Genomic DNA, 27,658 nt, shown 5'->3' with positions numbered 1-27,658 from the left:
GTTGGCACGTGTCCTTCAGCTTTGCATACGCCTATGGTAGCTGGAATAATAATAAGACTCCTTATTAATAAGAGTCTTATTATTATTAAGACTTATTAATAAGACTCCTTATAAGAAATGGAAAGGGAGAAGGATAGTTTTTGCTGTGTTGAAAATTAAATAGGCAGCTAGTATTGTTTTTAAAATTATTATGAAGAACAAGTTTAAGCTTTGTTGTAACATGCGTGGTTTGCCTGGACTGCTCAAGACCTGAATGCTTGTGTAGGAGGAACTCTTTGAGTTGACTTCTTAAATACCTTCATGCTGTTTCACATCTGATACTCCTTGATGAAACATAGGAGCCTTGTCTTATAACAGGCTTATTCAAAGTGATACAAGCTACAAAAGTAAGATCTTGGAAGAGCATTGCCGTTTTCATAATGTAATAAAAATACTGTAATGATAAATAATAATTATTAATAAATAGTGTGTAATAAGCAAGTCATAAAACAAATTTTATATTTCCAAGATCACTGCTTTTTATAATTTATACTCAGGTAAAGAAGAAAATCCCTGGAAATACTCATTTTTAGGATGGGGTTTGCGAGACTTAACATTTTATTGAAAGGGGTTCACAGATTGTTAAAGTTTGGGAACCACTGCTCTAGAGCTATGTGAATAACAGATTTTGTTTGGGTTCATTGGCAATTCAGAAAAATAATATTTAAAAAATGGTTTTGAGTGGAACCAAAAACTAAATTTTTGAAATTTTTTTGGTTAATTTAAAAGTTAAAAAAAATTATTTCTAGTTGAACAAAGTGTTTCATTCAACCCTAAACAAAAATGTTTTCTTCTGATTTCCAGCATTTTTTAACATTTTAAAAGAAATTTGAAAGAAATTTCAAACAGAAAAGTCATTTCAAGCCCATTCCAGGGTAGCACAAACAAGTCCAAATAAAAGGCCAAACAAATCTTTAGAGTAATTGCCCTTCTGACCCTCTGAGGCTTCAGTGTAGTCCCCTTGTTGGCTCTATCTCAGGGCCTCCTCCTGCAGAAGCTTAACCTGCCCCGGTAGTGTTCTTCCTCAGTTGTTACTTGTCTGTTTTAAACCTTATCCCCGGGCTTCCCTCCACCAGAGAGACCTGTCTCCTCTGCAGTCTCTCTCCAACTGAGCTCCCTCAGTCTACTTATAAGGCCAACTTTGCCTTCTCTGGCCAGGAGGCACCTCCTCCAGGTGCAGAGTATGACTAATTGGTGTTCTTTCCCTTGCCTTGCCAATGGTGGGAGTTAAATCCTGTCACATTCCCCTTGTATCAGTTCACTCAAGGATTAGGAACAATTGTAATCCCTGCATTCATGTGTTAGGGAAGGGGCTCCACTATATTCTCCCATTCTACATCGGTTTACAGAGCTGGGCAGCCACAGAGTGCACGTGACATGTGCTACTTGCAGCTCTGAGAAGAACTGTGCTCCCTGAGGTACAGAGGAATACCTCTCCACACCACTCTACCCTCCCTCCCTGCAAAATGATCCCTCCACGCTATTTCCAGCTCTGGCCTATGACTGAATGCCACCCTCTAGCCTGTAGTGTGAGGAGTATTCTTTGCAGTGACCTACTTCATATAGTCCAGCTTGGTGCATGTGTGCATAAGTGTGACAGAGAGAGGTGGTTAGAATTTCCCAGCTTCCAAGCCTGTGTTCTAATTTTGCCTCTGATATGGACTTCCTTTGCAGCCTTGGGCAAGTGACTTAACTAGCCTGCTCTAGAATGCAGGATGCATAGTGTAGGGGATAGCTCGCTGGATTGGGATCCTGAAGACCTCATTTTAATTACCAGTCACAGACACTCCTTTGTGACCTTCGGCAAGTAACCCAACCCTGTGCCTCAGTTCCCTGTCTGCAAAGTGGCAACAATTGCCTACCTCACGAGAGTTTGTGAGAATAAATCCATTAATGACTATGAGACCTAGATAGATAGAATCTCTCTGTTGCCATTCCCCAAACCGTAAATTGGGGATTACATTCTTTACTTACCTCAGAGGGATGTTTGAAGATTAAGTAATGTTTATAAAATGCTTTGAAGATGAAGTATTATTATTATTTTATTTTATTATGGCTCTGCTGTTCTACTTGGCCTGAGATCCACTTTAGCTTGTGAAATAATTTTTGATATCACACCTAGGGTGACCAAGTGTCCGGTTTTTAACCAGAACACCCAGTCAAAAAGGGATCCTGATGGCTTTGGTCAGCACCACTGACCGGGCTGTTAAAAGTCCGGTCGGCGATGCTGCGGGGCTAAAGCAGGCTAGTCCCTACCTGTCCTGGCACCGCACTGTGCCCCGGAAGCAGCCAGCAGGTCCGGGTCCTAGGTGGGGGCGGGACACAGGGTTCTGCACGCTATTCCTGCCCCAAGCACCAGCTCAGCACTTCTACTGGCCGGAAACTGGTTCTCAGCCAAAGGGAGCTGCGGGTGGGGGGAGCAGTGCCTGCAGGTGAGAGCAGCACACGGAGCCTCCTGGCCCCCACGCCTAGGACCTGGACTTGCTGGCCTCTTCCAGGGTGCAGCGCGGTGCCAGGACAGGCAGGCAGCCTGCCTTAGCCCTGCTGCACTGCTGACCAGGAACCACCCGAGGTAAACCCGTGCCCCAACCCTGAGGCCCAATCACCTGCCCCAGTCCTGAGCGCACCCCCCAACCCTGAGCCCCCTCTTGGACCCCAAGCCCCTCATCTCTGGCCCCACCCCAGAGCCTGCACCCCCAGCTGGAGCCCTCACCCCCTCCCCACATCCCAACTCCCTGCCCCAGCCCAGAGCCCCCTCCCACACCTTGAACGCTTCATCCCCTACCCCACCCCAGAGTCTGCACACCTAGCCGGAACTCTCATTTCCCCCCCTCCCCGTACGCCAACCCCCTGCCTCAACCCGCAGCCCCCTCCCGCACTCGGAATCCCTCGGCCCCAGTCTGGAGCCCCCTCCTGCACTCCAAACCCCTCATCCCCGGCTCCCCCCCAAAGTAAGCACTCCCAGTCCAGAGCCCACACCCCAACCCCCTGCCTCAACCTCCAGCCCCCCTCCCACATTCCAAATTCCTCGGCCCCGCTGCCCAGCCTGGAGCCCCCTCCTACACCTTTAACCCCTCATCCCCGGCCCCAGCCCAGAGTCTGCACCCCCAGCCAGCACCCTCACCCTCCCTGCACCCGCCCAGAGCCCCCTCTCACACACTGAACCCCTCATCCCCAGCTCCACCGCAGAGCTCCCAGCCGGAGCCCTCACTCCCTCCCACACCCCGACTCCCTGCCCCAGCCTAGAGCCCCCTCCCGCACCTTGAAGCCTTCATTTTTGGCCCCATCCCAGACCCCCATTGTTAGTTAGAGCCCTCACCGCCTCCCGCACCCCAACCCCCTGCCCCAGCCCAGTGAAAGTGAGGGTGGGGAAGAGCGGGGGAATGTAGTGAGCGGGGGAGGGGCCTCATGGTGGGGCAGGGCCTTGGGGAAGGCGCGGGGCTAGGGTGTTGGGTTTTTGTGATTAGAAAGTTGGCAACCCTAATCACACCTCATTAGCACAGGGAAGAGTTTGTGTTAGTGTCTCAGTATAGGTAGATGGATAGCTACATACAGAAAGAGAGAGAGAAATATATGTAGTAGTGAGTGTGGTATTAGAAATGATGTTTTCACATGTATATATTATCAGTTAAAAGTGAAATAGACAAACGTACAATTGTGTGGGGGTTTTTTAGAGCTTGAGTATCATAGGTTTTACTTGAAAGGAGAGCTTCTTTCTGCCTCTTTTTCTTACTTTAATGATATAATTCAACTATAAAACACATCTGATTGGTGTTATACTATGTTCACCTTCTGCAACACAAAGTAGATGTAAATCACATACAGTACAGTAAAAATATGACTGCAGTGTTTTTGTTCTTTCCTGTGTTCTTATTCATAGGATATCAATAACTAGAGTGACAGCCGACATTTCTCTTGCTAAGAGGTCTGTCCTAAATAATCCGAGCAAGAGGGCAATAATTGAGCGGTCGAATACCAGGTCCAGTTTAGGTAAGATGTTAGCACATGTACTGCACTGCACATAGTTACGTCCTGGAGCAAAGTGACAGCTTTTAAATGTCATGAGCCCTTCCATTATAATCATGAGATGCCTATAGTATCAGCCACTGGAAACCAGCAGGTTCTTGCAAAAACTGGATTACAGCTTTATGGGATCCCATAGAGCCTGTGAGATTTCCAGATGAAAGGCCTTTTTAGCAGTCCACCAGAACTTGTTGGCACCAGTATCTTATTCACCTATGCCTGATCCATTGCCTGTTGAAGTCAATAAGAAGAGCCTTTGTAATTGACTTCAGTGGGCTTTGGATCAGGCCCATAAACTGTATCTGAATTTAACTCCAAGTGATCTGTTCCTTTATTGATGCAGAGGATTTAAATGGGTAAATCCAAATTTCATATGTGCTGATGGGAGAAAAAGGCTCCTGGGGATAAAATTCACCCCAGTGTGGCTGGACAAAGCTCAGTGCACTATGGAAGCTTCATATTAAGTGCCTAAGTGGAACATTAGTAAGGCATACTTAGAACCTTTTCTGGGCCTTGTACATTAAGGTTTGCTTCATTCTGAGTGACTGATTTTGTATTTTAAGTCACGAATAGTGCTAAGAAAACAACTGTGAAATGTTTAGAAATAATTAGTTTGGTCATGTAGCCAGGTTATTGGGTGAACCATATTGTTTCTAACTGATTTAGAGTCTGTGTGTGTTTAGGGGCGCCTAAGAACAAATCTTAATAAGTAACCTTATGCTTTATAGATTATTGAAGTAGCAGTTAGGTGGATAGACTACACTGACTATAATATTTTTTATTTCCAAATACAGCAAATATACCAACATACCAGATTAATCATAGTATGCAAAATAAATAAATAGGGTTAGTATAAAGTGAGGGGCAGGAAAGTGATCTTTCTTCAGGGTCTCTGTTAATCACAGACCTCTAAAAACTCAGCCCAAATTGCTTTGAATTTTTCAGGCATTCCCTTTCTGCAGAATGCCAGTCATTCATTAGCTGCGAGGTCAGCCATATCACTGAGCCAGGCATCAATATTTGGTGGGGATCCACTTTTCTATTTTTGCATGATTAATTTTTTAGCCACTAAAGCTCCACTTTGGAACCGTGCTGCTTTGTTACCAGGTAATCTCTAGATATTGGAAATATATCCAAGAATGAAACTTAAGGGGGCAGGCTCCAATTTAGCATCTAATATCAAATTGGTCCTATGACCCAACTTATATCAGAAATTCTTGATACGGGGTGCTCCCAAAACATATGAGCTAATATAACATCAAGGGAGTTACATTGCCAACAACAGTCCTCATTCACGAGGCTTATTACCATTAGCGTATGTGGGGACCAAAGTAGCATTTTTAAAAACAGTCTAAAAATGTATGTTCTGTACTTGCATCGCCTGTTCTAGTCTCCTGTGTAAATCACAAACATTTATTTATACATGAAGTCCATATATTGTACATATACTGTACACCAAAACCAATGGCACATGTGATTTATTTTTCTAAACAGTATTGAGGTAGAGCAGTTATGACCTGTTGTTTCGGTTTTGGTGTTGTTGTTTAGCTGAAGTGCAGAGTGAAATTGAAAGAATCTTTGAGTTGGCAAGATCCTTACAGCTGGTTGTCCTAGATGCGGATACTATCAATCATCCAGCACAACTTATTAAGACATCTTTAGCACCGATTATTGTTCATGTTAAAGTGTCATCTCCAAAGGTAATTACAATCATCTTTAAAATACATGCATTTTACTTTTAAAATGTTACATGCTCGTTGTCCTCTGAGATAGGGTGTGTTCTCTTTCCCCCTCAAAATGCACATGTTGACACCAATGAGAGCTTTGTGCTCATATCAGAAGAAAACCATTCTGTTGTATACAGGTTCTTATACAGGCCCATCCCTGTAATATCTGAGCCCTTTCCAGTAGTGCATTAAATGCCATGACTAAGCCTCTGTCTCATGTGGTTCCTTTTTTATTTTTTTCTCTCTCCTTTCCCTAGAGGGGGAATCCTTCTGTGTTTAACATCCTCATGCAACTATTCACCTTGAAAATAGATATTTATTTTCAGTTACAATTGTAGTGAGTTTAATGTTCATGAAAGGTGCTGCATTGACAGCCATAGAGATTTAAGCCCTTAATTCATCTTCAGAACAAGTGCCATCTCTCCTCACTCCACCAATGTGCCTTAACTCTCCCTTGGAGGGCCACCTCTAGAGGTGAGAGATTAGATCAGTCCTTGGTGCTTCTATTGAGACTCCCAACCAGGACACTAGGTAGTGCCAGTTGTGGTTTTTGGGATGTCCTCTGGGTTCTTCATGTAGAGCACAAAAGCCACAAAAGTGATTTTTTTAAAGTGCTGCTTTAAGGTTCTTAATAACCTTTGCACACTTATGCCTTGTCTGTATTATTGCACCAGTTAAACTGAAGATGTATTTTTAAATCTATTTAAACCTGGCTTATATTGATTATAGCGTAATTCAGTTACTAACTAAATAAAGCTAAAATAATATAAACAAGGAGGACATTGATATGAGAGAGTCTATGCAGGGGTTTGCACCAATTTTCATTTAAAAAACAATTTTAATGAAACTTCTGAAAGTTTTAATATAGACAAGCCTGTAGCCCCTATACTGGTTTAGCAGTCAATACCTGACTAATTGTGTTCTTTCACAATTTGCTTCTTGTTACATTAACTATTGGCAGTTAAGGATGGCTACTATTATGTAGCATTATACTTCAGTACCATAGACTTCAGGGTGAATAACTTTTTCCAGATCCTTCACTCACTCTTCCAGAAAACCTACATGTTTTCTAAAACTAAAAGTCTGAATCCTCACGTGGTGCAAATGGAGGTAGGGTGATTTATGTCAGTTGGGGATCTGGCTCACATTCTGTAGGGAAACAGCATAATTTAAGTTTTAACAGCACCCCTTAATGCACTTATAATAATATAAAGTTCTTAGTGTAAACTCAGTGTACATAATTTGCATATTCCCTGCTGACTGCTATTGAATTTTCCTGATATGGTGCTGGTTGTACTAGCTACACCCATTCTGTTGAATGAAAAGTTATCTGGCAAGTGAGTTGGGGAGGATCAAGAGCACAAAGGTCAAGGGCACACTTTTCTTTTTGAAGTCTTTCACCCAAAGGCTTGTGAGCAGGGTGTTTGATACTATAATTTTCTTTTATAGTTTATAGATAAAGAATTTAGAATTCCTAATTTCTCCCACCCCCTAAATTCTATTAATGAGCATACTGCAGGAAAAAATAATGAGGTAATATGAACTGTGGGTGTTAAAAAACCTTCTGTATCAAAATATACTTCCGAGCAGACTGTCACCATAATATCAGTATTGCACAGCATAATATACTATTACTCTTATGCTATAATCAAGCTGGTGCAACTGCATAATTTTCAGGGAGCATTGGAAAATAGTCCTTTAGAAAATTATATTTGTTGACAATAACCTAGTACTTAGAACCAGAACAAAGCAAAATCACACTTTAAACTGCATTTGGAAAATATGCTTTGGGTCGAATCCTATGCTGAGATAAACATGCACAAATCCTAGTGAAGTAAATTGAAGAATTTGCATCTGTCTGATGACAAAATTTGATCCATTATATTAAATGTAATACAAATAAGACCTTATTACATTGGTTAATCCTGTCATTGGCATTTGGATCTCTTGTATCTGGGGATGTTTGACTCTTATACTCATGTTTTCCTCTTTTCCTCTCTCAGGTTTTGCAGCGACTGATTAAATCCAGAGGAAAGTCACAAAGTAAACACTTAAATGTTCAGTTGGTGGCAGCTGATAAACTTGCACAATGTCCACCAGTAAGTACAGAAAAAATCAACAAGAATAAAACTCCAGATCAATGAACTGGAGTTTTGTACATTTCTACTGTGTTTATCATTGATATAATTGCATTCACATGTTGTCAGTTGACTTTTTGGTGATGCTCACAGCCCTCCAGTCCTAGACCAGCTAAGAGAGAGAAAAAAAAACTCAACACTATTCAGTCACTTTTTATATTCAAAGAAGTAGCCTGTCTGAGGCCCTAAAATAACCTGCATCTCAAAATTGAGTTTCTGGCACTTCAGCAAAGAATGCTTTCAAAAGATCATCTGTTGAGACATTCCGGTTGGCCCAGTGGAACTAGACAATTATCGCAAGCCACCTTGTTGGGATCATGATTAGCCATTTTAATTGATGCGGAGTCCTGCAGTTAGCAGGCCTGCAAGCTGCCCCAGATGTTTAGGCCAGCTGATGGGGTAGTTTTCTATGGGGAGGGCGTATGTGGAAAAGCAGCTAAAATTGTTTAGACTTTTGAAACTCAGCCCAAGGTTTTGTTGCAGGACAAATCTTTTTGTGAAATGCACACAGGTGGTAACTTGCCTATATGACAACCCAATGTCTATGCATGAGAATGAGCATGGTAAGACATAACAGTCCACATCACATCATGGGGCCTCACTGGGAAATCTATCTTAGGTTTTTCTAGAGCACCCACTGGTGTAGGATCAAAGAGAAAAATCATGGAAAAACATGGAAAAATCAGATTTGAAGAATGAGAGCTATAGTGGACTTCAAATAACAGAATCCTCTCAGCTCTTCCCAACCTCTAGGAAGTTCTCTTTTGGCGTATATCTACATTTCTAGCTATCCTCCTTCAAGTCCATCTAAAGAGGTGGTGGACTTAGCAGTAATTTATTGTAAGGGTCAGAAGGGAATTGGGTGCTGCTGTCACGGTCCCAGCTGCCAAGCAGGAAGCCTACTGTAAGGGTCTCCTTAATCCAAGAATAGAGAAATATGGGAGACCTATAAGGCCATGTCTACGCTACCAGTTATGGCAAAACTTATGTCGTTTAGGGGTGTGAAAAAACACCCCCTTGAGCAACATAAGTTTTGCCGGAATAAGTGGTAGAGAGCACAGTGTTGTGTCAGCAGAAGAACTTCTCCTGCCAACATAGCTACTGCCGCTCACTGGGGGTAGTTTATGTCAACGGGCGAGATCTCTCCTAGTGGCATAGAGTGACTTCACAAGAGATCTTATAGTGATGCAACTGTATCTGTACAGCTATGCTGCTGTAAGCTCTCTAATGTAGACAAGTCAGTGTGTCATCCAACAGATATAGGAAGGTTAAGAAACAGCCACTGCCTCCAATAGGATGCCAGCTAGTAACTTGTTAGACAAAAGAGATGCTCTCAAACATCCAAGAGCTGTTTTTTGAGTCCTCAAGCTGATCATGGTTGAGAGGTTGATTCTGTGGTTCTGTCCAGACTCGGTGGGAAAATTGTGGGATTTTTTGTTTGTTTAATCGGGTGAGTCTTGGTCCACTTGTGAACTTGCACTGAAATGATAAAAAGTGTGAATTGAAACCAATTTAGTCATTTTGGTGCATGTCTTTGTGTGGACACTGTTATTTCAGAATGAAAGTGGCTAACCTCAAACCACTTTTATTTCAAAATAAGAGTGTCCACACACACATCTGCCCAAAAATAACTAAACTGATTTTGCATGTACCTGGAGGTACTTAACCCCATCTGAAACCCTGCTTAACACCTAGTCTAGATGCAGTTTAACACCCTTACCATCATGTTACCTGGCAGGGGTTGATGCTAACCTGATTATAAAGGTGTTAGACTTTGTCTAGATTAGAATTTGAAGCAAGTCTTAGGGTTTGTCTACACTGGCAGTTTACAGTGCTGCAACTTTCTCGCTCAGGGGTGTGAAAAAACACACCCCTGAGCTCAGCAAGTTTCAGCGCTGTAAAGCGCCAGTGTAGACAGTGCACCAGTGCTGGGAGCCGCTCCTCTCATGGAGGGGGGTTTTTTTTTTTAGAGTGCTGGCAGAGCTCTCTCCCAATGCTCTGCCGAGACTACACAAGCCATGTTAAAGCATTGCTGCTTTAGTGTTGCCAGTGTAGACTAGCCCTTAGTTAAGTCTAGTGTAGACAAGGCACACTGCCTTTAACATGTGCTAGGCTCCCCACTAGGCTCAACCCATTTAGCACATTAAGGCAGTATGTTTTCTTTACACTGGACTTTTAAAGCATGTTAGTTAACACAGGTCAGCTGGCATGTGCTAACGTCACACCTGAAATCCTAGTTTAGACAAGACCTTAAACTGCATCTAGTTAAGTGGTAGGTCAAATGGGGCTAGGTACCTCGAGGTACCTGACTTGATTTTAAAAGACACCTTTTCTCCTAGGCTAGAGAGCTCTTGTGTCATTGGTGACCATAGGACTAGTGTAGTCTCCCAAGCTGAGTGTCAGTGGCGAGGGGAGTCTCAAAAGGCAAGCCAGCACACTTAAGCCAGTTCAAACAGAAAGAGGTTGGAAGGCAGCTGATATCACTACCAAGAACAAAAGCAGCAAAAAAGCTGAAGTCCAGCCCTATGTTAAAGAGAGGTTCAGTTAGGTCTTGCTCTGGACCCTGGGTAATGAGTAGGGGAACTGCTTCCTCCTCTCCTTTACCCACTGGCCCTAATAAGGGAGCTGGAGTATCCCAGGGCTGTCACCCGTCACTGCAGCAACTAATCCCCTTCCTTTCTAACCTCCTTCTGGTGGTAGAATCTCTGCCTGTGCCCACCCCTCCCCCCTGCAACATTCCAGATCTGCCAGCAGGAATGGTGGAGCCCAAGCCAACACCAATGTGGGAAGGACAGGCTCAGCTATGTATGTGGGGAAAAAAATCACTTTTCCCTCTTCCTCCACTTGAACCGGTTCTCTTGTCAACAGGCTGTCTTTTCAGGTCAAATCCCTCCTTCAGCCATTGAGGCTGGGGGTCCCCACCCTATTGCATCCCACTTAGGCCATGTCTACACTATGAGCATTATAGTGGCATAGCTATACTAAGACCATAATGTAGACACACACTTCAGAAACAGAAGGAACTCCACCTCCCCAAGCAACGGTAGCTAGGTTGATGGACACCGACTAAAAACTGGGGGCTAGGTCATCATAGTTGTAGCTCTGTCAACCTAAGCTTTAAGTGTAGACTAGGCTTTGCCTATGTCTTCACTGCAAGTGAAGGTGTGATTGCAGCAAGGGTAGACATACCCAATACTGGCTTTAATTTAGCTAGTGCGGCTAACAATAGTAGTGAAGGTGTTACGGCACAGTCCATCACTAGCAACCCAAATAAGTATCCTCTGTCCCTGGCAGTCTTTTACTCAAGCAGCTAGCCTGATTTCAAGCCCATGCCACCATGTCTACAATATTATTAATACCCTTGCTAGCTAGATTTAACCTAACAGGATTATTCCTACCTGTGCTTCATCACTTTGGAGTGAAGACATACCTTTAGTAGAGCCTGGGTATAGTAGGGTCACTGCATCACAGCTGACAGCTTTTCATAAGCAGTTGTTGCTTTCTTCTTCTCCTGTCTGCTGGAACTTGGCCCCCTCCCTCTGTCCCCTAACTGCTGGGAATCCGGATGCCTTCTTTCTTCCTTTGGATTTTGAAGCATGACAGAGGAGTGAGGATGAATTATTTCCTACAGCAAGCTCCTTGCATGACAAAAACAAGCCTGCTAAACTGAAATAAAGGACCACTTCCTCCCCCATACAGAATAAGTCTTTATTCTCTGAGCTATTAAAAATACCAAAACTGTGTGGAACAAATAATTACAGATAACCACAGTTGATAGTTATAATATTACCATCTCAAGCATTTCAAATTCATAAATTAGGCCATGAAAAATCATGATTGACTTAAAATCATGTCTAGTCATTTCTTTTTCCCTCTGGTTTTTGAGTGTTCACACTTTCAAGCTTTTCTCTGCAGCTGTGAGGGACAGAAAATTCCTTTTATTTTGTTGGTTTTTATATGAAAGCTGAGATTTTCCCTTAATTCCATAATTCTGGGAACTGTGGCTTTATGAAAAATGCAAACCAAATATTGTGAGACTCTCACTGAAGTTATGATCATTGTCAGTGCATTTTATGGTGAGCAAAGTGGGAGCCTGTTATGAAAGGTATAATGCCTCGAGTGCTGTGTGGAACACTGGCGCATAGCAAATCTTGCTACAGCATTTTAAAGCACTCCTCTTAGCACAGTCATCCTAGCATGTGAGCATATGAGGCATAGCCCCTCCCCTGCTGAGTAATGCCCCTTCTGGGGCCGCTCAGCACTGCCTGCAGCATAAAACACCCACTTTCCCCAGCACTGGGAGATACATTATGCCTGCCCTGTGTGTGGGTATGCTGGAGGCAGGGCACCACACCATCGTCTCCAATCTAGAACTCCTGTACAAGGAGCCTCCTGATTTAACCCAACCAGTGCCCCCTGCAATATAAACATTGTTTCTTGTTCTTAGTTATAGAACTTTTATTGAGGATAGAAAGAGAGGGCGACCAAATAAATGTGGACATGTAATTCCTTAACTGCACTTGGTTGGAGAGCAGCATGTATTGTCATAAACTGTCCCATTCTTCTCAGAAAGTGGGGGGCTTCTGTCCCGTGACATGTTAGAAACAGCCACAACATGGGCTGGGCATTTTCTATGTAAAAGGATAGGTGGTGATGATCATCTTAGAGCAAAGAATCCATTCTGTCCCAACCCCTTCCTTTTCATGGCAATGACATACTGTAAGCATCTCTGGTTACAGTAACAGTAGGATCTAGTGCTCTCCCCTCTGTCACCCTGCTTGTGTTCCACTCTGAGAAGTACTGAAAGTTGTTCAAGCCATCTCAAATTTTATATTGGGGAGTCCACTGTATTATGTTCGTCTCATGAGTAATTTTCCATTGAATCATGTTGTTACAATGAAGGGAAGAAAAAGGATATTTCTATGGATTAACACACATTAACTAAAACAAAATATTATATAAGTTCTGTAGCAGTAGTAACCAAAAAAATATATAAGGCCTAATTCAGACTGGGTGTACATGGAGTTAAATGGAGTCCGACCTGCTCACATTGCATCTGAATTTGGTCCATGGTGTTTACTCAGGGCTGTCATTGCTACTTACATGTACAACACTATCTGTAGTGTTCACCATCACATTCTTCACATTGTAAAAATCGTTTATTTCTCCATTGAAAAGAGCAGACTGTGCAGTGCTTAATTTGTAATGAAAGAGGTGCCAGAGCTCAAGCAATTTTTTTACATTCATAACTGAAGCAGCAAGCCCAGAGGTGCTGGGGCTATGAACTGCCAAGGCTAGAGGTGCCGGGGATCAGCCCTGGCAAGCCCTGGCACAAAATAAGGACTGAGCCTGTGCATATTTCATTCATGTGCTCATTTATGCAGTGCCTTCCTCTTATTTTAGCTAATCTTTTCCTATCAATTGTACTGAAGTGAGTGAATTTGATTGAAATAAATGGCCCACACCTGCAGGGTGCATATCACATCTTACCTAGTACATAATAGCACTCTATAATATCCACAACATCTGATATAACTCAGCTTTTATTCCACATCCTGAGATTTTATTTAGACAACTCCCACTGACATTCAATGAGACCCTGCCTGAGCAAGGACTGAGTGTAAAGCTCAAGATTTGGACTCGTAGTTCCCATGAGCCAAACTCCATCCACAGATACACGTCAGCTTCCCACTGAAGTCAGTTAATCTGACGAGAATTTCACACAGTTTTTACTTCATTCAAATTACCCCTGATTTACACCACTGCTAAGGAGATGGATATTTGTACGGGAGAGCAGAATCTGGTCCATGGTGAATACAGTTTAAAGGCTATATTCTACTTTTGGCTATGCAAACACAGCTCGCATTGATGTTTCTATAGTTGGACAGATAAAATGAGGAAAATTGGGCCTGGACTCTATTCTGTCTCATTCAGAATATTGTTTTTCCTTAAATCAGTGGCAGCTTTTCTAGTCAGAGATCAAACTAGCCAATAATATCTGCCCCAAGCAATTGGAGTAAGAGGGTGGGAGGCTGTGTTACTTTTAATACAAAGGATGGGCTACCTTGTTAAATTCTTTCCCACATTGCTGGGCAATTACTTGGAGCTGTGGGGTCACTTGTGTGTAAATATTCACCAGTGTGAGTAAGGGTCACACAATCTAGCTCTATTTGATTGCTGAGGTTTTGGTTAAATTTCACAGGAGGAGTAAATTAAGGAAAGATTCAATTAAGTGAAAGTATATTGCTAATATAGAAGGTTCTTATCATAACCCTGTACAGTATTGTATGTCTTTTGCATTATAAACTATACAGTATATTTCACAGCTCAAATTCTAGTAAGAAGAATATTTGCATACTCCCATCTTCTTTATGTATTGGGCATAAAATGTTTAGTTTATTTGGATATATCTGAAAGCCATCAAAAATCACATTTCTAATTTGCATGGTGCTGAGAGTTGTTATGAAACTGATTAGTACCGTACATCTAGACATTATAAAAATAGTTGTCTTTTTTGGAATATCTAACTGCTTTCACTATCAATTGCTCATTAATTTTTCACTGATGCTGCTAATGCTGTGCTAAGAATACCTGTCACTGCAGAATTCATTAAGCAGTAGCAGGTACTTTGAATGGCTTAATGAAACAGGAACTGTACCAAGAATGTAGTTTAAAATGTGCTAGTCAAATACAGTTTATTTCTTTTTTGGATGTATACAAATGCTCAAAAAGGGTGCATCTGTGTGTGCTCTAGGTGCTTTTGACATAACTTAAAATTAATTGGAAATAGTACCCCATCATAACTAAAGTGCAGCAGTACAATTAAGTATAACCCAGCACCAGCTAGCCAGGAAATTTAAAATCTCAAGTCCCTTCACCTTCCAGTAATTTTCCACCCTTGCAGTTCCAGCTGTGGAGTTCATTCCCTCTGGGTCTACCAGTATCCCTTAAGGAAGCTAGAGAGTGGAGGGCAGGAAGCCAACCTCTCTTCCTTTTCAGCCCCCATAACCTTTACGTGAGGGGAGGGCAGTGAGGTCCCAGCAATGGGCTGGCTGGGACCAGGTTGGGAAGAGGGATGGCTGACAGCTGCCTCCTAAATAGGTGAATGTGATTAAGGAAATAATTATGACCTGCACTATACAATTTATTGCCAGGTACTTCCAGATATTTTAGGTGAATAAAATTGCAGCCCTAACTACACCACATCCATTGCCTCCTGTCTTCCTTCTGGTGTGGGAGGACAATGGTAACATAGTAAATATAAGGAAATGAAAATACTGTACTAGTTATCTTAGATAGGAATTCTAAATAGATAAAGCTGAGGAGAGGCGATTTCTTCCTTGGTTCATTTTGGTTCAGGAAAAGTAACAGAGAAATCTTTACACATGAGGTTTTGTCCAAAGGATAGAGAACACTGCAATAATACATACTGCTTAGGAAATTGATAGTGAATTGAGCTGTTAACAGCATAGATACTATCTCTACTGTGTTCTTTATCATTGACCTGGAAGAAAAATACAATTATCACTGATAAAAATTTGCAGATGACATAAAGCTTGGAGGAGTGGTGAATAATGAAGGAGACAGATCGCTGTTTCAGAGCAACCTGGAGTACTTGGTAAACTGGGTGTAAGCAAATGAGGTGTGTTTTTAATATGGCTAAATGTAATTGTATACATCTAGGGACAAAGAATGTAGCTTATACTTACAGGATTGTGGGACTCTATCCTGGGAAACAGTGACTCTGAAAAAGATTTGGGGATCATGGCGGATAATCAGCTGAACTCCAGTGTGATATCTTGGCCAAAGAATCAAATGTGATCCTATAGTGCATAGAATCATAGAAGATTAGGGTTGGAAGAGACCGCAGGAGTCATCTAGTTCAACCCCTGCTCAAAGCAGGACCAACCCCAACGAAATCATACCGGCCAGGGCTTTATTAAGCTGGGCCTTAAAAACCTCTAAGGATGGAGATTCTACCACCTCCCTAGGTAACCCATTCCAGTGCTTCACCACCCTCCTAATGAAATAGTTTTTCCTAATATCCAACCTAGACCTCCTCCACTGCAACTTGAGACCATTACTTCTTGTTCTGTCATCTGCCACCACTGAGAACAGCCTAGCTCCATTAACAGGGGAATCTCCAGTAGGAATAGAGAGGTTATTTGACCTCTATAGTTGGCACTGGTGCAACTGCTGCTGGAATACTGTGCCAGTTCTGGTTCCCACAGTTCAACAAGGATGTTGATAAATTGGAGACAGTTCAGAGAAGAGCCATGAGAATGATTAAAGAAAGCATGCCTTATAGTGATAGACTCAAGGAGCTTAATCTATTTGTCTTAACAATGAGAAGGTTAAGGGGTGACATGATCATAATTTATAATAATCTACACCAGAGTGGATTTGATTTAAATCATGATTTAAATCACTAGTCAGGAAGACTCGATTTAATCATGGTTTTCTACATAAAAGTGCATTCTTGATGGTTGTTATAACCTTAATACATATTCTTCACAACTCAGAGGTAGATGTAGGTTTCATTTTTTAGAAGGTACACACTATACATTTTTAAAGTGATTTCTTTTGAAAACTTTTCAGATTAGTTTTACAACTATGTCAGAAAATGAATGACTGTTTGGTTATTTCATTTACCAAAGGTAATTGAAGCAGATATTTATGAAGTCATTGGGAGGTGAACTATCTCCAGTTCAACAGGTTAATTGTTAATATTTGGAGGATTTTCTTGCCATGCTGTATTAGGAGGAGAACATCATCAACAGACATTTAAATTGTTTTATTTAACTAAAACAACAATGTTAAGTACTCTGGACTTTTTTTCTTCAACGGCAAACCTTATTTTAACAAAACAAGCATATGTCCCTCTCTTCTCACATTTATCTCCAGACTTCTTCTCCTTGTCCAGATCTATTCTGCCCCCAACAATCTTCTGTTCATTGAACTTTTTGAAGCTTTGCACTTTTAGAGAGAGGGACAATAGAGTTGAGGTCTGTTATTTCTCACCTCTATATACTATTTATTTATTTTAAAACATTTTTCTCTGGAGACACAAAACCACAGTTTGAGAACTGCAAAACTAAGCATCTCCGATTGTGTCTTCTAGACTGAGCACTGTGTCCCATTGGGTAGATAGAAAGATTAACCTAAATAATCTATACAGAAGCCCGTGGAACCCCATAAGATTGGGTTCCTAATACATGAACTATTGGAACTCATTTACAAAACTTTCTTAAACATTACATGAATATATTGTCTCATACTATAGAATTAGAATTTATAATCCCTATTCCATGATGAGATATCTTTGAGCTATAATGTATCTTAATTAAAACTATCTTTAGATAGGTTTTTTTCTCAAAAAACCTTTTATAAAAAAAAACATGATTTAAATTAAAAAAAAATCCAATTTTTATTTTTTTAAATCATTGATTTTTACCCACCCTGATCTACACAGGGAACAAATATTTAACAGTGTGCTCTTAAATCTAGAAGAGAAAGGTATAACAGGATCCAATGGCTGGAAGTTGAACCTATGCAAATTCAGACAGGAAATAAGGTGTAAATTTTTGATGGTGAAAGTAATTAACCGTTGGAACAATATACCAAGGGTCGTGATAGATTCTCTATCACTGATAATTTTTAAATCAAGATTGGATGTTTGTCTAAAAGATATGCTCTAGAAATTATTTTGGGGAAGTTCTATAAGCTATGTAGGCCTGACTTGACATGAGCAATTGGACATTGGTGAGGCCTCATTTTTTGGGAGACAGGATTAGGATGCTAAATGGATCAGCAGACTGGAAACAAAATGTCTGTGCTAGTGAAGATAAGGGAGAACATCTAGGGAACAATTTACAATGGACAAGATAACAATGGATCACATAAGGCTGAAACATAAGATGAGGTAAAAGTAAGTTGTTGCATGGACAGTGTGTGCTATGCAGAGAATAGGTTCCTACAAAGTGACCAAGCCAATCGCAAAATGGTAATGCAATGTATAGTAAATATAATGGAATGTGAAAATGTATATAAAGGAAGATGATTTCTGTGTAACTTTGAATTTGTAATGTACCCTGCATCTACTGCCTGCATTAAAGTCTGATCAACTCAGCCTAGCATTGCTGTATGTCAGGTAAAAATACCAAAGTCACAAAATCTAAAGTCAAACTAAGTTCTGAAAAAGCCAAATGAAAAAAGGCCTTGAAAAAAAAATCCTAAGATCCTGTGTATAGAGGAGATCAGATTGGATGCTCACAGTGGTCCCTTCTGGCCTTGGAATCTATGAATCTGTGTATCCATAAAAAGCTCTAAAGTAAAGATGATGATCTTAATGGAAAATGCATTTCAAGTGGAATCAGAGGGAAATTGTTTTAATCCCCTGCCTTTTCCCACAGGATCATTTTTTGCTCATTCTCTGTCTCACGCACGCACAATCCAAGTTAATCAGGAGTAAAATGGCTTGATACAGTAAAAACTTGAGTGATTCCTTTTGTAATATACAGTTTTCCTATCTGATTTTTCAATTTGTGGAAAAATTGCACTGTATTAGGATTCAGATTGTGCCACTTTTGATTACATCAGTGGAATTGTTTTGCTACTCAGTATGAGTAGGGTGGCAAAATCAGACTCTAAAAAGTTGCTTTTTGATTATATTTATTAATATAATTAAAGAAAGGAAAATAAGGTTTTGTTCCAGATTTAATTGCTTTTTTGTGGATCAGTTTTACATTTTCTTCAGCTTCCTCCTCCTCATACTGAAGAATTAAAGGAATTCAATGTAGAATTCTCTTATTAAGTAATTTGTGTCATTTCTGCTTTACTCTTCTTCTTATTTAGAATATTTAACGGTTTTCTTACTGAATATACTGGTCAGCAATAGAGATATATATTTCATAGACAGTTGCTCGTTTAGGTTCTGATTCTGCCACTCTTACTGACATTGAAACTCACATCAAAATAAGGGTTAAATGGGACTTAAGTTATGCATAGGCTTTGTGCTGGGCTTTTACATAGGGGTGAATTTCAGTTTGTATAAGGGTGGATGAATCAGGCTCCTGGGATCTGTTCTTCCCTGGCTAAACAAAATTCCCATTAATGGGAGTTATTTGCCAACCTCACCTTATTTAGGAATCCATCAGATACGGAAAGAGAGTCTACTTTATCGTGGTGGTTAATTCTAAGAGACTCACAGTTATAGCTACTAGTGTTCTACTATAATTTGTCACAAAGGGAACAGTAACATTCTATTCCTACTGTTTTCTCCAACTACATTTAAATATGAGCTGCTGTCATAGTTGTTCTCACATAATTTTAGCTTAATAAAATCATGTTCTCAGTCCAAATATTCTACTATTTCACATGCTATTGTGGAAATACATTGCTCAGGTACATTAACTACTTTCTCTCTTCCACATTTTTTGGACATGTCTGAATTATTATTGTATTATTCATGATATTGTGCTTGCACACTATGAATTGGGAGAGAGGGTGCCTGCCCCAGGGAGTTTAAAATCTATAGGCTCTATCGTGCCTAGAACAGAGCAGTTCTTCTTCAATAAGTGTTCCTAGGAGTGCTCCATTGTAGGTGTATCTGTGCCTCTAATCGGAGATTTTAGGAGCATTCAGCCCTCACATGCACTCTCCCTCCCTCGTGGTCTGCCTCAAGGCTATCTGGCACTTTGCAGGTGAACCCCCATCAGTTCCTTCTCTACCGCCTTTGGTCTCCAATGGAGCAAGCAGTTGTCCCTTCCTTATCTGCGCCATTAGCATCAGTAGTAGTTATTTTTGTTTCTTTTGTTCTCCTTAATAGTTAGTGTTTCCTTTTTACCTGTTGGGATAAAGAAAAAACTTTAGTTTGCATTTCTCACCTTGGTTAGGAGGATTCCCCGCCTCCCCCCATTTAAAAGACTGTCTAAGTTCTTTCAGTTTAAAAAAAAAAAAAAAAGAAGAGGGAAGAACAACTTTCTTCAGCATTCCTCACTGCTAGAGGATGATAGCGTCCCCTCTCACCCCGGGCATGCCCGGCTCCCCCAACCTAAAGAGTTGCCTCTCTTGCCAGGAGTCAGCACCACCATTACCCAGTGACGAGTCTGACAGTGACCAGGAGGATGTCATTTCTCTGGTCTCTCATCATGGCCCGGCATTACAATACAATGGTCCTCCTCAATTCCATCAAGATGACCCACGATTGTGGTAAGGGCCCTCTTGGGTACCCACCCGCCACCCATGCTCTTCTTCCCCCAATGGCCATATTGGGATCCTTGGGTGACATACAGATCCCATATTTTGCAGGGGTCTAGTGTCTCTCGGAAGGCTGATGAGCTGCAGATTCCCCTTCAGGAGGTGCCAGATACACATCACAAGCTGGTGGATGTTCTGCACACTTCCTCCTCATCCAGAATTGTCCTCCCAATTAATGAGGCGAAGTCATCTGGTAGATACCAGCCTCCATTGCACCAGACAGCAAGAGAGTCAACAAAAAATACTACACCAAAAGGAGTAGTTTCAGACACAAAAGGAGCGGTTTCAGGCCATTATCAGAGAGGGTCAATTAGTAGCCAGAACAGCACCACAGGCAGCACTGGATGCAGCCGATACAGTGGCCTGCTTTGTCTCCACATCAGTGGTAATGAGGCAGGCTTCTTGGTTACACCTTTTCAGGTTGCCCAAAGAGCTGCAGATGATGATGGAAGATCTCTCCTTTAAAGGGTCCAAGCTCTTCACTGAGAAGACAGACTCTTCTCTCCACACCTTGAAAGATTCTCGGGCCACATTATGCTCCATGAGAATCTACTCTGTGGGACAGAAGAGAAGATATAGTTCTCAGCCACAGCACAGGTCATGACCTCCTCAATACCCACCGTCTTAGTGCTATTACAAGTTGCAAGGTAAGAGGCCTAGGGCTTAGAAGTGGAAGCAGTCAGCACCCCCAATGCATGACCTCTCAGACCGCCTCTTCTAAGCACTTTTGATGAGTTGGTTGAGGGCCCGTACAACTGTACCTTGCAACATCAGCTGCCAACTACACACCTGTCATGCCCCTTTGGAAGTCGTCAGGCCCTCTTTCACAGCAGTTGGGAGAGGATCACCTCCAACAGATGGGTCTTGGAGATTATTTTGAAGGGTTACACCATTCAATTCATGCCCCTCTCCGATTCCCACCCTCCTTCCTTGTCCCTCTTCAGGGACCCTTCTCACGAGAACCTACTTTGCCAGGAAATAGATCATCTGTTGTGCCTAGGAGCCATAGAACCAGTCCAGGCACAACTTAGGGGCAAGGGGTTTTACTCCCGTTATTTCCTGATCTCCAAGACAAAAGGAGGTGGAGACCCATTATAGATCTAGGAGCATTAAACAAATACATGAGGGCGCAGAAGTTCAAGATGGTCATGCTAGCAGACATTATTCCATTCCTAGAGTAAGGAGATTGGTTTTCGGCCCTCAACCTACAAGATGCATACTTCCACATCTCAATACAACCGTCACACAGGAGATTCCTACGGTTTGCCTTTGGGCAGGACAATCATCAATACAGGGTGCTCCCATTCAGCCTCCTGTATGCATGCAGAGTATTCTCCAGGGTTCTCTCCATTGTAGCGGCACACTTGTGAACACTGGGCTTTGTGATCTACCCACATCTAGATGACTGACCCCTTAGAGCTCCCTTGTTTCAGGATGCCGTACAAGCCACCCAGACAACCATGCACGCATTTGCGCAACAGGGTCTAACAGCTCACCTTACAGAAATTGACACTGACCCCGGTACGGTGTCTGGAATTTATCGGTGCCGACCTCAGTGCAGTACAAGCAAAGCATTTCTTACACTACGTAGGCTCACCGTCCTTACAAGTCTCATAGAGACAGTCCAAGCCAGCTCTGAAACATCAGCCATGAACTCCCTGCAGTTGCTAAGTAATATGGCAGCATGCACCTTTGTCAGTCCAAACACCCGGATGTTCATGAGGTGTCTTCAGATATGGCTCACTTCTGTCTATTCCCCAAACAGGGACAGACTAACTAAACTGCTACCACTGCCCTCTGCCGTAAAGCACTCCTTGGACTGATGGAAAGACCCATCCAGTGTCCGAGCAATGTTCCATTCATGCAACTGCCACTGACACCGATTCTACCGATGGATGCCTCCCTAATGGGATGCGGAGCTCACCTACGTGATTGCAAGGTTCAAGGCAAGTGGTCTTCCATAGAAGTGACCCTCTATATCAATGTTTTGGAGCAAAGGGCCATCAGGAATGCTTGTGCATGCTTCTGTGTTTCATCAAGAACACCCACTCAAAGGTCATTACAGACCATATGAAGTGTATGTTTTACATAAATTGCCAGGGAGGTGCCAGTTCTCCCTCCTTCTGCACAGAAGCATTCAAATTCATCTCAGCTGTCTATCTACCAGGGATACAGAATGTGACAGCCAACTGTCTCTGACAGAACTTTTCTCACCACCACAAATGGGAACTGAACTCAGAAGTGCTTTGAGACATATTCACCCTTTGCGGAACCCCGACTGCAGAGCTCTTTGCTACTTACTGGAACAAGAAATATCATTGTTACTGCTCCAGGGCCAGCCTAGGGAAACATTCACTGGGAGACACCCTCATCCTCACATGGGACAAGGACTTCTTGTATGCCTTTCCCCCATTTCCTTTTCTGTCCAAGGTCCAGTTGAAAAGTTGACGAGACACAACGAGAGTTATTCTGAGTGCCCTCTCCTGGCCAAGACAAGTCTGATTCCCTTACCTGACACAGATGGCAGTATGTTCCCCAGTTCCACTCTGGCCCATTCCCCACCTGCTCTCTCAAAGGGACAGGCTGGTCTTTCACCCCAACATGCAGGTCCTCCGCCTCCAGGGTTGGCTCCTTCTTGGTTCCAAGACTTAGAGGCAGAATGCTCTGACGAGGTGAAAGATGTGTTGCTGCACAGCCAAAAGTTTACCACTCAATGTACTGACCTACAAAAAGTGAAATGATCCCAAGTTTGGTGTCCTTCTAAGCACACAGACCCAACTCATCTTCCCTCCCTCTAATTTTAGACTACATTTTAGACCTCGAGGTCAAAACTCTCACTCAGTTCCCTTAAGGTACGTCTTGCGGCCATAACAGCTTTCCACCATCAAGCAGATGGATATTCTACGTTTGCTCACCTGCTGATGTGTAGATTCCTTAAGGGCATTGGGAATCTCTTCCTGCATGTGAGACCACCCACTCCAATCTGGGATCTTAACCTAGTTCTCAGAGCTTTGATTAGATCTCCCTTTGAGCCCATGGCAACTTGCTATCTCTTACATCTGTCCATGAAGACAGCATTTCTAATTGCCCTCACTTCAGCTAGGCACATAGGAGAATTAGTGGGCCTAATGGCACACCCACCATACACAGTCTTTTAAAAAGACAAAGTAACTCTGAGGCTGCATCCCAAGTTTCTCCCTAAAGTTCTCTCTACTTTCCATATGTCCTGGTTTTTCCCCAAAATCACATCATGACAACAGGGAGGCGATTCTGCATATGCTAGATATTAGAAGAGCACTAGCATTCTACTTGGACAGGTCTAAGGACTTCAGGAAGTCTCCTAAACTCTTCCTTTCATTCATGGAAAGATCCAAAGGCTCCGTGATATCGGCTTGAAGACTATCCAAATGGGTCTTGGGTTGCTTTAATCACTTTTATCAAAGGTGCAACCTGTTGTCTCCGTCCAAAATCTATACGCACTCCACGAGGTCAATTTCTATCTTAGTCACATTCCTTAAAGATGTCCCTCTCTCAGAAATCTGCAGAGCAGTGACTTAGGCCTCTTCCGACACTTTTGCAGAACACTATGCGATCACTGGAGATTCAGCCTCTGATGCCATCTTCAGGTCTACAGTGCTCTCTATAGTAACAGACACCATTCCAAAGCCCCAGCCCTCCATGGGGCGTACTGCTCAGGAGTCACCTACAGTGGAACACCCATAAGGACACTACTCGAAGAAGAGGAAGTTACTCACCTTGGGCACTAATGATGGTTCTTCAAGATGTGTGTCCCTGTGGGTGTTCCACAACCCGTCCTCCTCCCCTCTACCTTGGAGTTCACCATAAGGTGCTCTGGGGTAGAGAAGGAACTGAGGGGGGTTCACCCACACAGACCAGGCGGGAGGGAGAGCGCATGTGCAGGCTGAACGGACATTGCCAACCCAAATCTTCGATTAGAGGCACAGAGGCGCAGATACAGCTACAGTGGAGCACCCATAGGGGGACACATCTCAAAGAACCATCGTTACTGCACAAGGTAAGTAACTTCCTTTTCATGGAAACTACTTAACCTCCTCAAATCAGCCTGTCTCAAAATTGACCCTGTAGTAAGCACAGACAGTATAGTCCAAATACCACATTGCATGTTCATATTATTTTCAAAAGTGCTGTGTGCTTTTGGCTTATGTGTACAGATAATTTTAATTCTGGCATTTCCTAACTTTTAAGTGCTTGACTTTGCCACATTTATAATGTTGTTTTAGTATTTTTGTGTGTGTAATATAACGGAATACATGATTTTATCAGCATGTGTTTGAAAGGATGCATTACTCATGAGTGGCAAAGCCACGTGTGAGTTGCAGGTAAACTCAGACAAGCGTCAATAGAACACGCATACTGCACTAAACCAGCATGATTTCTGTATAAGGAAAAGATGGTACAAAAAGCTATTTTAGGAATGGTTTAGAGAATTTTAAAGCTTTTTACTGGGACCATTTTTCATAGTCCTTCACCCACTAATCAAGGGGTGGCCAACCTGAGCCTGAAAAGGAGCCAGAATTTACCAATGTACATTGCCAAAGAGCCACAGTAATAGGTCAGCAGCCCCCCCATCAGCTCCCCCCACCCACTCCCAGCGCCTCCCACCCACCACCAATCAGCACCTCCCCGCACCTCCTGATTAGCTGTTTCCTGGCGTGCAGGAGGCTCTGCGGGGAAAGGGGGAGGAGCAAAGTCACAGCAGGCTCAGGGGAGGGGGCGGGAAGGGGTGGAGTGGGGGCAGGGCCTGTGGCAGAGCCAAGGGTTGAGCAGTGAGCACCCAACGGCACACTGGAAAGTTGGCGCCTGTAGCTCCAGCCCCGGAGTCGGTGCCTATACAAGGAGCCACATATTAACTTCTGAAGAGCCACATGTGGCTCACGAGCCACAGGTTGGCCACCCCTGCACTAATCCTTCGTTATCATAAGTGCATTTGTACATGACTCAGGCAGTCATAAAATAGTTTTTCTGCAGTTAAATATGTCATGACTAAATTCCATTATCTCAGGTCCCCTAGAGCTAGAAGCAAAGGTGATTCCCATTTGGAAACTGGAAGTCTACACTTGCCAGTGAGCTATAGCTCACATATAGTCCTGCAGGGCTGCAGAATAACTAGCTGAAACAACATACTGTTTTTATGTACAGAGAAGCTATCACTAGATTAGCACTGAATCTTGCCCATCCTAGGTTTCAAGCAGTCTTCATGTTTGGAGTATGTGAGTTGGAGGAGGTGGGGATTTAATTCAACTTTTGCAGGGTGGAGGAGGAAACATTTATTAAGTCAATTGATTTAAAAAAAATTAAAGTGACAGTTAAAGGGTTAGAGGAAGTTGTGGGGACTGGATTAGTGGGCAGACATCAGATGAAACAATTTACCATATGGATGTCCGCTTCACATATATTGTGTCGTTACATGTCTATATAGGGGTATGTGTGTGTGTATAAGGGGTACGGGAGCAGAGTATTATGTGGTTTTGTGTGTGTGTTTTTACTGTACCAATCACAATAACACCTGCACCATGCAGTCCTTATTTTATTCCTACTGTAGTTCCATGGTATATTTTCCCACTGAATTGAAAGTGAAGGGGAAAGACACAAGTGCAAAACTTTACTGTTGAAAATGCTGAATTTTCTCAGTGGACTAAATTTGTGAATATTCATGAAAATATGTTTTCTTCAGAAAATGGGCATTTGTTTTATTATGCCTGTCTTGCAATTCATAAAAATCCACTCATCTAGTACAGCTCTAAACCACTTCCATTGCTGACAGAATATGAAAACACTAGCTGCATATAAACTGCCCTTTTGGCAGCCAGAAAGTCACAGGAGCTGTGTGTCCTACATTCCTTTGGTGTTCAACAATAGATATACTTTGTGTGGCATATAAGTGTCAGCAGGTCTGAGGTACTGTATTGAGGTATTTGTTCTGGTGCTTAAGTACTGTCACCAATGAATGAATTCCTGGGGGGAAAAAGGGAAATCATAACTTGTAAGACCTCACCAATTTAAGAACAGGCACAGGGCCATCTGGACAGATAGATACAGATATAAATGAAGGCAGTTAAGACAATGCATAAACATCATATGTAGGTGCTGTAGACAGAATTCCCAGCTGTGAATGTTTGAACAGCTGTATGTCCTGAACTTAGCAGTTATGCTAAGTAGAAATGCCGTTGCTAATATAACTGTAAATTGTATGAACTAGAATAGAGATGTTCTTCAGCTGCACAGTTTCAATTCTGGATCTGAGTTCAGAATCAGGATTTTGTTTATCAGAGAGATATGAGTCATCCCCAGAGTTCAGAACCAGAATTAGAATTCAAAATGATCGAGAAAAACTGGAGAAGTGGCCTGAAATAAATAGGATGAAATGAAAGTCAATAAGGACAAATGCTTAAGAAAGAATAACCAATTGCACAAATACAGAATGGGAAATGACTGCCTAGGAAATAATACCGCAGAAAAGGATCTGAGGGTTATAGTGGATCACAAACTAAATATGAGTCAACAATGTCATAGTGTTACATCCCAGAATGTTAACTTTTTTTTGTATTAGCAGGGGCCTTGTAAGCTAGATATGAGAAGTAATTATTCTACTCTACTCAGCACTGATAAGGCCTCTTTTGGAGTATTGTGTCCAATTCTGGGCAGCACCCTTTGAGAAAGATGTGGACAAATTGGAGAAAGTCCAAAGGAGAGCAACAAAAATGATTAAAGGTCTAGAAAACACGACCTATGAGAAAAGATTGAAAAAGCTGAGTGAGTTTGGTCTGGAGAAGAGAGGACGGGGAGGGGGGAAATAGCAGTCATCAAGAATGTAAAATGTTGTTATGAAGAGGAGGGTGATAAATTGTTCTCCTTAACCATTGAGGACAGGAAAAGAAGTAATGGGCTTAAATTGCAGCAAGGGAGATTTAGGCTAGACATTAAGAAAAACTTCCTCACTGTAAGGGTAGTTAAGCACTGGAGCAAATTACCTGGGGAGGCTGTGGAATCTCTGTTACTGGAGATTTTTAAGAACAGGTTGGACAATCACCTGTCAGGGATGGTCTCGTTATTATATAGTCCTGCTTTGAGTGCAGGGGACTGGACTAGATGACCTATTGAGGTCTGTTGCAGTCCAACATTTCTATGAACCTGTGGTTATTTGGGTGTTCCTCTTTTGATGCCCGTAAAAAAAAATAACTGAACTAGCATTTTCTTGTTGTGTACAGGAAATGTTTGATGTCATTTTGGATGAAAATCAGCTTGAGGATGCGTGTGAACATTTGGCAGAATACCTAGAGGCATATTGGCGTGCTACGCATACCACCAGTAGCACACCTATGACTCCTCTTCTTGGAAGAAACCTAGGATCGACTGCCCTTTCACCATACCCTACTGCAATCTCTGGATTACAGGTATGAATATGCATCTTGGCCCCCAGTCACTAGTACA

At 42.3% G+C, this 27,658-nt stretch overlaps 1 protein-coding gene across 7 annotated transcripts in view; it reads left to right on the top strand.

Moving 5' to 3' along the window:
* The window catches only part of CACNB4 (calcium voltage-gated channel auxiliary subunit beta 4), a 196,483-nt gene that overhangs the window by 157,192 nt on the left and 11,633 nt on the right, over nt 1-27,658 (top strand). For all 7 annotated transcript variants that reach the window (XR_012641420.1, XM_074967341.1, XM_074967345.1 and 4 more), the window contains 4 exons: nt 3,920-4,029; nt 5,611-5,762; nt 7,793-7,888; nt 27,436-27,621. Coding sequence is in view for 6 of the 7 variants with exons in the window: in XM_074967341.1 (XP_074823442.1) it covers nt 3,920-4,029; nt 5,611-5,762; nt 7,793-7,888; nt 27,436-27,621 (544 nt within the window). In the remaining variant the exon portion in view is untranslated. The remainder of the gene's footprint in view (nt 1-3,919; nt 4,030-5,610; nt 5,763-7,792; nt 7,889-27,435; nt 27,622-27,658) is intronic.

This window comes from Natator depressus, chromosome 11 (genome assembly GCF_965152275.1).
Source record: "Natator depressus isolate rNatDep1 chromosome 11, rNatDep2.hap1, whole genome shotgun sequence".
Lineage (NCBI taxonomy): Eukaryota > Metazoa > Chordata > Testudines > Cheloniidae > Natator > Natator depressus.
The sequence above is the reverse complement of the archived record's forward strand: the minus strand, read 5'-3'. Positions and strand labels throughout refer to the sequence as shown.